Source organism: Syngnathus leptorhynchus, chromosome 4 (genome assembly GCF_054491065.1).
Source record: "Syngnathus leptorhynchus isolate UIUO chromosome 4, UIUO_Slep, whole genome shotgun sequence".
Classification (NCBI taxonomy): Eukaryota; Metazoa; Chordata; class Actinopteri; order Syngnathiformes; family Syngnathidae; genus Syngnathus; species Syngnathus leptorhynchus.
Window position 1 is genome coordinate 18,039,147 of NC_141198.1, and position 13,701 is coordinate 18,052,847.

At 43.4% G+C, this 13,701-nt stretch overlaps 1 protein-coding gene across 8 annotated transcripts in view; it reads left to right on the forward strand.

Moving 5' to 3' along the window:
• Positions 1–9,585, forward strand: part of mef2cb (myocyte enhancer factor 2cb) — a 139,889-nt gene extending 130,304 nt beyond the window's left edge. For 6 of the 8 annotated variants that reach the window (XM_085909392.1, XM_085909394.1, XM_085909395.1 and 3 more), the window contains 6 exons: positions 1,686–1,866; positions 2,392–2,439; positions 6,243–6,415; positions 7,735–7,864; positions 8,248–8,383; positions 8,805–9,585. In XM_085909392.1, coding sequence (XP_085765518.1) covers positions 1,686–1,866; positions 2,392–2,439; positions 6,243–6,415; positions 7,735–7,864; positions 8,248–8,383; positions 8,805–9,162 — 1,026 coding nt within the window. In that variant the 3' untranslated portion in view covers positions 9,163–9,585. The remainder of the gene's footprint in view (positions 1–1,685; positions 1,867–2,391; positions 2,440–6,242; positions 6,416–7,734; positions 7,865–8,247; positions 8,384–8,804) is intronic. The other 2 variants (XM_085909400.1, XM_085909398.1) reach the window with 1 other exon arrangement.
• Positions 9,586–13,701: the final 4,116 nt, after the last annotated feature.

Sequence of the window (13,701 nt, forward strand, 5' to 3'; positions counted from 1 at the left end):
CCGTCCCTCAAAATATAGCATGTCAAACTTTTTGATTTGACCGACGAGCCGCTTGGCTGAAACCACGCCGTCAAAGCGGCTTTGTGTAAACGGACCCTTCCCGCCATTCACAAAGTATCATATTGAAATGCTTACAGTAATTCTATGTTGGACCAAAAGAGTAGTGTGTGACAAAACCTTGCATGGAAGGAAGAGAGACGCGGTTTGGTGAGCTGGCTGGGGGGACTTTCTGGGTGAGATGCGATTGGGATCGGCGCTGGGGTGTGCGGTGTGTGTGTTGTGCGCAAAACAAGTGGCAGTTCAGTGTGTGGTCAGGGTTGGCTGCCAAGTTTTGCGGGAGACGAGTGAGAGCAGGAAGGATGGCACCCGTTAAGTCTGATCGGATCCTCTGTAAAAACAGGGTGTCCGCATTCCTTAGACCGTCATTCATTTTCCTAAATGAAGGCTTTAACTATCCTTTAAAATACACTTAATCCTCGCTTAATTGAGAGTTTAAGTCTAGACCATTTTATGTACATGTTATAACTCATAGATGTCAAAGTCAAGGCCCGGGGGCCAGATAGGGCCAGCCAAATCATTTTATGTAGCCCCCAAAGACATCTGTCAATACTAAAGTTACAAATTATCTTCACTTTAAAAAAAAATAGATATTGCTAGAAATGTTTTTTAAAAAATGCAGATATTGCTAGAAATGTTTGTTACCATTGACCTTTATTCATCGGTTTGTCGTAATGGCCCTCCGAAGGAAACTATGATGAAAATGAGTTTGACACCCCTGTACAAAGAACCAATGGGTGTCTCTCCTCCATTAATGAGGAAAATTACAAGTAAAACAGTGATTAAAAGTGACAAAAGTGGAAAAGGCAGCAAAGTATGTTTTCCATACAAACCCGGCTGATTCTCCCTATATTGCTTTCAGGCACATGGCAGTAATTTGGAGCCCTATTTTCTACTTCCTAAAGCTAACATTGAGAATCCAACCACTTCCAGGGCACTCCCAAGGTTAAGCCCTTGTGCCAAGTGACACAAAAATGTCACATGGAAAGAGAAAAAAAAAAAAAAAAGGTGCTTGGGGGCTTGTAATGGTACTGATGAGGCTGCACGCTGATCTGAGTAAATACCACCAACACTTTACATTAGCGCCATGAAATGGAAAAAGAAATCATCTCAGATTAAACCTCAAAAGGAATTTTGCAAAAGTCTCAGCAGATTTGCACAAAGATGAAGCCAGAGTAGATTTGGCCTTTCGGAGCTGAGTGTGTCATGTATTTTTTTGGGGATGAACTGTCGTAAAATTGGACGACGTTTCTGGCAGGGAAATGCACTTATTTGGACTACTCGTCTCTCTCGGAATGAAGGAAGTGACTCGTTAGGATTCGGAGCCATCAGTTTAATTAAGAGCACGTTGGGTTATTGTGCCAGTTGTTTTCTCGGCAGTACTTCCCTGACGTACCCATTCGCTCGCTACTGCCTTGTGGTCTTGTCATCTGTTTTATCCAGTTGCGCATGGTTGCCTGATGTTAGCTTTTGCCCTTTCTGTCCGTCCCGTCCCCCCCGCCCTTTTAATTTCCCTTGACTTGATCCCTCTTTCTGAAACAATGCAGTCTTGTTGTATTTACAACTTGCAAATGGAATCAAACCGGCCTCTCTTGTCTCCCCCGTCCCTTTTTTTTTTTTTGTCTCAGCAGGCCATGCCCCCGTCCAACTACGACATGCCCGTTTCCATCCCAGTCAGCAACCAGAACAATCTCATCTACAGCCATCCCGGCGGCTCCCTCGGAAATCACAATCTGCTACCGCTGACGCACCACGGACTACAGAGAAACAGCATGTCGCCCGGAGTTACACACAGACCCCCCAGTGCAGGTAACACAGGTAGGGGAGGGGGAGGGGGGGGGCTCGTGTGTTTCTCTCCGGCACGCCGAGCGCGACTAAATTCACCGATTCATTGATTCACTTACGTCTGTGCGGTTGATTGGAATCGAGCTGACTCGTCGTCTGGCCCCCGCGTGTGGAGGACATGAAGAATCAAGCCTGTTGGTTTGTTATTGTTGTCCAGAGTCCTTTTTCAGGCCCACTGGTCTGAAAACTTCAGCCCACACCCTCACCCTGTCATTACAAGTGGATGGGAGAAACTAAATATGAGCTTTGGAGCTTGCAGCATCCATAGCAAACCGCACCAGTTCTGAACCTTCCCACCCCTTCCACCTCACATGGCTTAAAAATAATAATGTGTCATTTTTCTTGGACCGCGGCGTCTAGTTGCTCGGTGTGCTCGAGAGGGATTTTTATTTTTTTTTCCTGGGAGCAATATGGATTTTGACGCACTGGTGTTAAATGAATGAGTGAGATGTTGTAACACGTGTCTTCGTCGGTGTCTTTGCGTTTTAGGTGGCCTCATGGGTGCCGACCTCACCACTGGCGCAGGCACCAGTGCTGGTAAGAATGTCCTCTCACTCTCAACACTATTGTCTGGGTGCTGTGTAACGCATGACTAATATGAACCCAAACCCAAATGGAGATTTTCTCGGTGATGTTGTTGATGTTAGTGGTGGTGGAGTTCAACTGGGAATGTTTACCCAGCGCTGAGGCTGTGACACATCCTGCCCCTGTTGAATTTTGCAATAAATTCAGACAAGGCGGGGAGGGGGGAGGAGAAATGAAACAGAGTTCCTGATGAGGTGAAGAGAGGCGCTAAACCGTAGACAAACGTTTCTTGTATTTTGGGGAACCGGTTTTGAAGAATAACGCTGAGTCTAAATATCGGAAAATTAAGAAAGATTTTAGTCAAGAAAATATTTCATTAAAACAGTTCACACATCAAATGGTTGTTAAATAAGCGTTCAAAGAGTTCATAAAGATAAATAAAAAATAAATCAAGTCATAATTTGAGAATGAAAAAGAATTGAGAGTAAAAATCAATAAAATAATAATTTGAGAACCACTGATTTAGAAAAAAAAAAGAAAAACAAAAAAAGGAAAAGTCTCTTAAATAAAAGAATCAGTGTATCTAAAAGAAAATTGGATTTGGTGCTCAACTGACCAGTGAGTTGGAGCCTGCTCAGGGGAACGTTGTGGTTGTCTAAAAGCAATCCATTTGAAGTTCTTTGTGTCTCCTTCCTCACAAGCAGCTTTTTCACTTGTCCACACATTAACAACTACCATATGTCTCGTAACCCAATTAATGCCGTGTTTTAGTGTCTTAACCGTAGCCCCAAAACCTACAGAGATTTAAGCAAACCCCCAAACTTATGTAAGCAAATGTAATGTTTCAGCTTCTGTGTGCCAATGGGTTTGTCCCTCAGGGCATGTCAGGCCAAAGTTTATAGCAAAGAGACCTCTATTTAAAGGGTGACATTTTATAGCCTCAACATATTTGACAGTGTAAAATGGGGCGCAGTGGGGGCACAGCTGGGCCAGCCCTGTCTGGCCCCCGGGGCCCCGTCATCGAGGTCACTGCTTGGTTTCTCTGTCTGGTCACTCGTGGCGCACGCATGCACGCACGCACGCACGCGCACAACAGGATGGTTTATTGTGGCGTGCCTTGCTTGGACGGACGGCGTGTTGCGAAGCAGTGCTCCCAATGTACTCTTTGTGTCACCAATGAACAGAGACGCTCTGTGAGGAGTGCGGCGGGCGGGCAGGCGGCGCGTCGCTCGGCAGCGGCAAAAAACACGCCGACGTACAGAGAGTCTTGTGCCAAACTAAAAGATTCTATTCAAAAGGCTCCTTAAATCATATCTAGAGGCAGAGCGGGGGGGGGTTGATGAATATCCATCGGGGCTTGCAAAGCAACACACATGGAAGTGTTGTGTGAACTTGATCGCTCATTGTGACGTTGAGGGAGTCAGTGTGAGGTGGCTGGACCGCAATCATCTTATTATTCACAAGGGCCTCTGCTCTTCACAAGTTTGGATCAAAAATTGTACAAATAGCTGTCAGGTGTTTTTTCAGTGTCAAGAAAAAGGAGGCGTGTGTTTGTGTGTGTGTGTGTGTGTGTGTTTCCATAGATGTCATGCTTCCACGGTGTGTCGAAAGAGACAAAATGACAGCAAGCTCCCACATGGGATTACTATTACCTGGGGTCCCCCTGTAGTGTGGCAGCATTGTTGGGGGAAAAAAAAAATGGTTTTGTGCCTAAATCCAACACACGTTTTATTAATTCCATTGTTCTAATTGTTTCATGGTCTGTTTAAAAAAACACGACCAGGTTCTTCAGCTTAAATTGCCATTTTAGTGAAATGGAATTTCCAAAACTCGGCTGACAGATGTTTCAAATACGATTGACCATTCACTCAATGATGTCCAAAGACGGTACGTGGATCTCAGTCCCGTTTCGAGAAACTATTCGGGCCCGGTCCACCAAAGCAAAATACGTAGCATTAGTAGCCACGCATGACGTCAGAATCTCATAATGTGCTATTTCCACTCCAGTGCAATGAGGACAGGCTACTGAAAGGCTGAGTCATCATGCGTCCTCTTTTGAAATGTTGCGGAGGAACAGCGAACATGGCGGCTTTTATCTACAGCACATGTTCCACTTTTCAACGTCTGCACAAGTTGAGACAAAAACAAGGCGAGGCATCCGAACAAGGTCTCATTATGGAGCCGTGATCTCGGATAGTTTTAAATACGGCAAATGAGTCCAACTTTATGAGTTAACTTCTCGAACAAATGTCGATATAATCAGTCTATATGTGAACGCTACCACCTAATTGCCTCTCGACTTGGCTGCGTCTTCTAACTTCCTCTCCAAGCGGTCGGTTGCGGCGCACGCCGCTCGCAAGTGGACTCACTTTGAGTCGGAGCATCTGCCCTAAAATCAGAGAGGGGGGGGCAAATGAAAAGACTTGACTCCCAGTTCCCCATTTCATTTGCTTAATGACTTGATGATTCGACTCGTGAAGTCCTTTAAGGAGCGGCGTGCGCCGCTGGTGATCATGGAGCGCTAAAAACGACTGGACGGCAGCCATCTCCACGCCATGCCACCGCGCAGATGTCTGATTGAAGCCTTACCGACAACCAAGCGCACGTCGTTCTGACCAAACCCCCGAAACACCGAGGCTTATTTACCAAAGAGTGTGTGCGTGCGTGTTTTAGGAGTGTGTGAGGTGGCATTCATCTATCTCCACATGCAGCCACTCCAGCTCACAAAGGGCCAGCCATGAGAATAAGAGAGCGGGAAAGCTGAAGAGGCAGCTGCCACTTTGCTAATGTGAGGATTGAGAAGGGGGAGACTCATCCAAAACATACACGTGCATCCATATGCAAAGATTGCTTTTGACTTTCAAAGACGCCGCTCGCTCCTCGACGGCCTGCCGTTCGCACGGAAAAGCCAAGGCACCGTATATTAGCAGAATGACGTGAAGCATCCACACGTGAGCCCAACACACACACACACACACACACACTCATTTTTTTTATCATTCTTTCCCCGTCACCACTAGTGGCGGTTTACTGTTCACATTTTGGAGACTTTTTCATTTCCAAACAACAAAAACCTCGCTCTCAAATTAAACAAAGATCAGCAAAGGGAAATTGCCCAGGAAGACATCTGCGACTCATTTTCCCCCCGGAGTATATGATTAGGAAATTCATTTATGTCTAACGTATAATTCCTGCCTGTCTTTCAAGTGGGAAAGTCCACACTGCGCCCTGTGTTCTAGCCCTTGAGAGAAGGGGGGACCAGCTTGTGGCATTGGGTTAGAAACAAAGAATATGTTGCTCTCAGGAATGCTCCCCTCCAATTTTTTTTTTGTCTTTATGATACTGCGAGGTTTTCACCGCATGGTTTTTCAAGCGTGTGCTGCACTTGTGTCCTGGAGCCGGTGGCGGGGAGGGGAGGGAGGGAGGGGAGGGTCTTTGTGCCGAGCGAGCGAGCGAGCGAGGGACCGCACGTGTTTAGTTGTGATGGCCAAATGATGGGCCCCATCCCGCTGTGGTCTTGCTACCCGTAATTTGATGTTTTTACATGATTCACTGGCTGTTGCCGGGCACATGTAGCCTTAACCGAGTGTGACAGAGTTGGAGGGGAAGGTCGGCTTTTTTTGTACAGCCGCCAAGTAAACGATAGGACCGCTCCAGGCTCTTCTGTCAGAAAGGAACCACTTGAAAGGACCGACCGCAAGGTGAAAATGGAATATTGTGGAGTTTTGAAAAGAATAGTAGAACACACACAATCCACCAGGGCCACGTTTTTTTGGAGTGTTTCTAACGGTGCCATCTTTGCTTTGCTTTGCCAGGAAACGGATATGGCAATCACCGCAACTCCCCCGGTCTGCTGGTCTCTCAGGCCGGCATGAACAAGAACATGCAGGCAAAGTCACCCCCGCCCATGAATTTAGGCATGAACAACCGCAAACCCGACCTCCGTGTTCTCATCCCGCACGGCGCCAAGAACAACATGCCCTCCATTGTGAGTAAACCCTATCTGCTTCATTTTTTTCTCCAAGCTTGTCCATTTTTTTTTAAGTAGTTGTATCGGACCTATTTGTATCCTGACCAAGTCTAATTTATGTGGTTCTCAATTTGACCACTTTGAAAATACAAAAATGTAATTGTTTTATTGCTGAAAAGTATTCATCAAAATATCAAATTGTTGCAGTTTGTGCATTAGCGCTGTGTTTAAAATATGGGAAAAGAACAATTCATATATTGCTTCAAATCACTGAATTAAAATGCATTGCAAACAAAGAAAAAAATGTGTAAAAAATACTTCTGAAAGATTATTTTACTCCTATTGAAATGCATTCACTGGTTTTATGAAAAGTGGGGAGTAAAATAATGCATTTTTCATTCCAACTTCAACAGTGTCTTTGAACGTTTGTCTACTTTGACCTTTTTCCTTTTGCCATAGCGTAGTGATGATCTTAATAGCCGCTTCTTCTTAAGAGCCGCAACTAGTCGTCACTTTTTATTCACTCACATTCTCTAATTTGAATTTATCACCCTCCCCATCAATGCCCTCAGTCTGATGACGTCGATCTCCTCCTGGTAAGTCGGACTGCTCAAATGTCGAAAATCCCAGCAGCCTCCCTCTAATGAAGCAATATTGCAAAAACTGGCTTTACATGTGCTGCCACCACTAAAATTGTTGGAGTCGTATATTTCGGACTCCACTTGACTTATTCCATCTCTGTGGCTGGCTGGCTGTCTGCGCTCAAGGTTGCAAAGTGGGCTGTTTTTGTTTTCTTAGGACACATAGTGCCCCCTAGCGTTGTGTGTCTGTAACAGCACGTTGACCTGACATCTAGTTTTTTCATAAGTTTGATTTGACTTTTAGTTTCTGCCTTTCCCATTTCTCTGTGCATTTGACACACACACACACACACATGCACAGGTACGCACACAAGTCACAGTATTCATTACTGTGATTTGTGTTCCGGTTTCTTTTTTTTTTTATTGCATCTTTATCCAGCAAAGGCTCACCTTCGCCACGGCAAAAGCATGTCCACTCCCTTTGCCATCGCTACCCTACGTTGCCTTGGAGACAGATGGTGTTACTATAGCGACGGCGGGCCCTCACTAAGGCTAAATGACAGGGTTGGCTGAGTTCAGTGCGTGTCAGGCAATTGCTTCCCTGCGCAAGTTGGCATCGCAGCATCTGTTAAGTGAGAGAAAGGAAATGAAAAAGACGAGTGTAACTCGGTCGCTTTGATTAGGCTGTGCCCGTCCGTTAAATGTTCTCAAGGCTCCCCTCATCTCTTTTATTTGTCTTATCTTTTCCTGTCACAGAACCAGAGAATAAACAACTCCCAGTCTGCTCAGTCATTGGCCACCCCAGTTGTGTCAGTAGCGACTCCGACTCTACCAGGACAAGGCATGGGTGGTTACCCGTCGGCCATCTCCACTTCTTATGGTACAGGTAAGTGCCCTTTGGAATGGGTCAAGTTTTATTTCAAATGACAACTCAATGTTGAATAAAGAACTCTCTGACAGTCTTTGCAAATAAATGCTTGCAGTGTGTCATCATCACAACTCTGGGGGGGGAAAAAAAATCCAACTCATTTTCTTTATTTAATGGCACATTGGTAACGGCCCTTGACCGTCCTAATCCTGGTGTTCGATAAATTTAGCCATCATTTTAGAAACGTTGTTCAACATTTGAACAGAAGAGGGTGCTGTTGTCACACAAATTGAAGAGAGCTTCATTTAGGCATGGTTGTTCAACCAACCCACTTACACACTCCTTGCAACGTGCACAAATTCCTGATAGCACTTTTGATTTGATTTTTTTTTCTTATGCAGAGTATTCCCTGAATAGCGCAGACTTGTCTTCGTTGTCCGGCTTTAACAGCGGCAGTTCCCTGCACTTGGGTTCAATGAGCGGCTGGCAGCAGCAACACCTTCAGAACATGCAACATTCGGCCCTCGGACAACTCGGGTGAGTTAGTTGGGGTGCAACGCATGGATCATCCATCACACAAGAATCACGTCACAACCAAAGAGTGTACAGTGGCACCTCGACTGACCCTATTTATGACCCTTTGTCGGCATTATACTGCCCCCTGTTGACCATGCCGTCCAAATCGGAAAGCACTGTTTCATTCTTATCATTCTATTGATTCATTTTTGGGGTAGAAAGTCAAATAATTGAGAGTGTTGTTTTTCCTACGATTGGGGGCATTTGCACTCCCTTTTGGAAAGGAATGATAACAAACGTGGAGGCGCCACTGTAGCTAGCGTATGTCAGCGTTTTCTTCACAGCAGCACAAATACGACACCTCTTGAAAATGCTCAAATGCATGTTTGTGTGCTCCGTACGTCTGTAACGCCTTTCCTTTCTTTCCTCTTCCTTCCAACAGAAATTGCTCTAGCTCTCACTTATGTCAGGGTTCAAATCTCTCCCTGCCCTCTACTCAAAGCCTGCACATCAAGTCCGAACCTGTTTCTCCTCCTAGAGATCGCACCAGCAGCACACCGGGGGGCTACGGTGGTGGTGGCGGTGGGGTAGTACCCCCCCAGAACCCCGCTTCCCGCCAGGACTCGGGACGCTCCCCGGTCGATAGCCTGAGCAGTTGTAGCAGCTCCCACGAAGGCAGCGACCGCGACGAGCACAGGAACGAGTTCCACTCTCCTCTGGGACTGGCCCGGCCCACCCTGGACGAGCGCGAGAGCCCCTCCATCAAGCGGGTGCGCCTGTCCGAGGGCTGGGCCACATGATAGCGCTGCCCTCTCCCCCAACTTACCCCCCCTCCCCCTCCAAACAACAACAGCCCCCCCTTGTCAAGACCACCATCATTTGACAGCCCCTCTAAAAAGTCCACACATTTTATTATTTTTTTTTTAGTTTGTATTTTTGCTGAGTGCGTGTGTGTGCTATACATATGACATCACATCAACCGGCGGGCTCTTGTAAATGTCATTGGGGGACAGGGGAGGGGCGGGGCGGGGTCTTCTATTTCTAGTTGGGGAACTACGCATAACTTGCTTTGCGTTTGGATACGAGCAATCACAAATGCATATATCTTCACACCCGTGTACATATATGCATATCGCCAACAATAGTCAGGTACTCTGTTTCCATACAAGTTCACCGCAGAGAATCATCAGTGACTAGAAAAGACAAAAAAAAAAAAAAGAAAATGAACATACACGCCGTGTGTACAGTTTCATCGCTATGTACCGTCTCCCTCGCAAAAACAAGTGTGTGTTAACATTAGATGATGTCATGTTGCAGGTTCAACGTATTTATGTAAATAGAGGTCAAAGGTAGTGGGGGGGGTCAAGAGGTTGCCGGACATTTCAAGATTTATTTACTCGCTCAAGAAAAAGCTAATATGCAACATTTGAAGGACTGTACAGGTAATCGGACCCCAATACGTTTGGAACTTTTGGTGTGTAAAAGAAGAAAAAAGAAAAAATGGGGTGAGGGAGGGCTGGGGTGATCCAAGAGTTGGGCGTAATCAATAAGCCTCTGGATCTAGTATTAACTATCAGTATTATTAAAGGAGAAAACAAAGAAAAAAACAATTGTACGATACACTTGCTTATATTTTCTTATGAAAGGAATACAATGCAAAGCATTTTGTGGCTTTTTGTAGTTTCTATAAGCCAGAATGTGTTTTTGATAGCTTTGCTAATAAGAGAAGGATGAGTGCACCCCACCTTGTTGGGTTGGGGGAGGCGAGGGGGGGGGGGGGGGGAGCGGGGGTTAGTGCATGGGCTTTGGAGCCCAAAGCCATCAAACAGACTGAGATCCAATGCTTTGCTGAACTGTTTTATCTTTGTAGAGGTTTGTTATTAAACGTGTATTTCTAATTATATATAATAATGGTAATATTAAGAATCTTTAAAAAAAAAAAAAATCTGTGAAAAATATGCTTGTGTATAGCTTTCTAATATATAAATATATATAATAATTTTTGTTGTTGTTGTTTTCTTAGTGGAGTTTCAATGTGCAGTCGCACATGTTTGGTTTTGTTTTCCTTTGAGCCCTGAGCAGAGCTGGTGTATTTCCTACTTTCAATCAAGCAAGCGGTCTGTGTGGACGCAAAGAAATCACACAATCACGATCTGACCCCGACACGCATTTGTCGTCTCACATGTTTCATCCTTAAGCTTAATTAACTTATTGAACATAACCTCCTTCAGCTCCACACAACTTGAGCTGTACAATTTCCCTCGTTAGCAATTGAACTCATGCAATTTTTGCAAATGGATGGTGAGGAATAACTCCCAAATCATTTGCATTGCTAATTTGATTCCGTATGTCCCCCGGTGGAATTATTTTCCAATCAAACATCATTTGCTCGACAGGAAAAGGCCATCACCGGTCGCTAATTTCTGATCGATAGCTCTTTTGATGACCCAAACTTATCTCTGCCTCTGAGTCATGTATCTGCTGTCATTTAAGTGTTATGATATTTCAATGTGCATATTTCATGCAGGTTCACTTTGTTGTTACTGTATAGTCTGTGCATTCAAACGGGGGCAGAGCCTCTATAGCAGTGTTCTTCTCACTCTTCTTCTTTTTTTTTTTTTAATTCAGTACAAAAAGGCTGAGAGGGGAAAAAAATAAAAGATGTTTGAGGCGAGCGAGTGGAGAAACCAAAGCCAGTGGCATTTGTGTGTTGTAAACTTCTTATTTACACATTCATTTATGTTTTTATTTTGCAAGCATTGAAAGATGACAATAAAAAAAAAAAAATATTCAAATGCACAATTTCTTTCACATTTGAACTCCACTCAAGTCCAGGTTGACTTTGTGTCGATGCCAACAGCTTATTGTGCATCGAATTTGTGCGCGCGCGCGCATATGCTGAGAAGCGCAAAGTCACGTGACCGCGTCATTCGCATCTATTATATTCACTCCTACCTTGAGCTATTGGCAACATGTCCTGGTGATCAATTACAGTTCCAATTTAACCAAAGACATGAAGCATATTTCTATTTTCTTTTTCTTGCTGTTGTTGTTGTTGCAGCAATTATGATGATTTTTTTTTCCTTTTCATCTGTTGATCAGTTGCTGTGTTTTGGTTGAGATTAAAAATGAAAAGTCATGTTGGTACCTCCAAATGACCCGAGCAGTACCTCCGCTGATCCCACCTGTACAGCCATGTGTAATAGCAAACCATGCTTCTTTGTGTGGTTTGATTTCAATCTTGGAAGCGGGATCTGTTTGTGTTCAATGCTTAAATCCGTCGGCCTGTAGTGTGAAATGTAGCTTGTGTCAACCCAGAGACTGGGGCAGTTTCGGAGAAGTTTGGTGCAGAATTTGAGCGGCATAAGCTGGCCTTTGTCGCCACTTGACTCATGGTGATGGTGTTCAATGAAAAGTCCACGTGTGTGGAACTGGACTGGACTGGACTGGGCTGAGCTGGGCTGAGCTGGGCTGGGCTGGGCTGAGCTGCTTGTGGTGGGGCTGGAATACACAAGTGTCCTCAACTAGAGAGGAATTGAACTGTTTGTACTTTGCAGAGATTTCAGTAAACTTACTGGCTTTCTTAGTTATCCTCATCGTGACTTGGTGTGACTTCATTGTGTTGGACTCGTTTCTGCATGCGGCGTTTTGTTTCAGTGCGGATTCCAAAAAAGAGCCCAAACCCGTGCAAGTGGTGCAAAGCAAAACTAATCGCAATTTCTCTTAATTACAAGGAGAGCTTATTTAAATTCGTTGAAAGCAAACAAAGCAGATCATAATAATGATAATAATAATAAGAATCAACCGAACTATTCGGCAAATACAATACAGAGTATATTTTTTTTCAACCTTTAGTAGGCCTGTCGTGATCGCAAGTATTTGAAGGCCCCTTGTCTTTTCTCCCGTGTTTCATTTATAGTCAGATAAACCGAACATTTCATTGTTTGAATTTTTTGCCACTGGATATTGTAGGATTTGTTCTTTTTTTTTATTTCTATTTAGTTAACAAATGTTTCAATCAGTTCTTTTGTACCTCACCTTTGTTCAATTCGTTCCATCATTGACAAAAACGCATGTGTATCTAAATAATGTATTGAAGAAGCTCCTGTCGGTAATAATATAATTCATCTAAATGTGCTTGTAAAACGAATATTATAACCCAGTAACATGTCTACGCAGTGTGAACTAGCGAGCATTCATATTTATTGATGAATAAATAAACACATAAAAACATCCATTGTGGTTCTAAGATAACCAAACAGAAAATATATATATATATTTTAGCTGTGCATATTTAAACAATGAGAACATTTGCGCTATTTGAACGAATACATCCTGCTGGATTAACTTTGAAAACACGTTGAAAATAAATATGAGCACCATACCAAGGATAGGCTAATATAAATGAATTGCAAATAAAAAAATATCATTCCGAGTACATAATAAACAGGGTGGATGGAAATTTAAATGGTCAATTGGACCAAATGTTATATTTTTTTTCCATTTAATCAGTGTGGCGCTATACACTTTTTGTAATTCCCTTTTCTTTGCACTGTATGCACATCAAATTGAACCAAATGCACGTTTTTATTTTGTATAAAAGAAATTAAGCAGAAATTAAAACAAACATCACGTCAACATTTGCATTTCAACATCATCGACCTGGTCAATACATCAAGTCACGTTTCACATTTTGAAACTGCAAAAATGTAAAAGTATAAAAAATATTTGAATGTATATAATTTTTATCGATTGCACAGAGTATTCTATAAATCAATGATCTTTTTTTTCTTCATGGAAAACGTGCATTTAATCATTTACACCGCTCAGCCGCTCTTTTCAGTCCAGTTGTAGCCATTCTCCATTCTGCCACTAGATGTCAGCATTAGGTCGTGGAGTGGCGCAGAGCTCGCTCTTCGTTGTCTTGGGTTAAGTATGACATTTTCCATTATTCTATTATCATTATTTTCTCACAAACATGAATTTTAAAACTGTTAAGTACAGATAAAGGCCATTTCCAATCACCAAATATGAGTTCAACTGTGAATAACTAACAAACAACAATGGCAGAAAGACAATGGAAAGATGCTAAAGGACAATACACGCTCATGTTAATTAACGCACCTTAACAAGTGCGAGGCAAGAATTAAAAGGTCTCTAGCGTTTTCTACCCTTTCTTTTTTTCTTTTACCTTTCTCTTCATTGAGACCTTTTGATCAAATGTAGCCTACAATTAAGTAAAATGTGAAGTTGCTATTTTTAATTGCCATAAATGTATTTGATTAAAGCCTATATTGTACTTCGTTTTGAACTTCATGTTAGCCTCTGTCGTTCTTTTA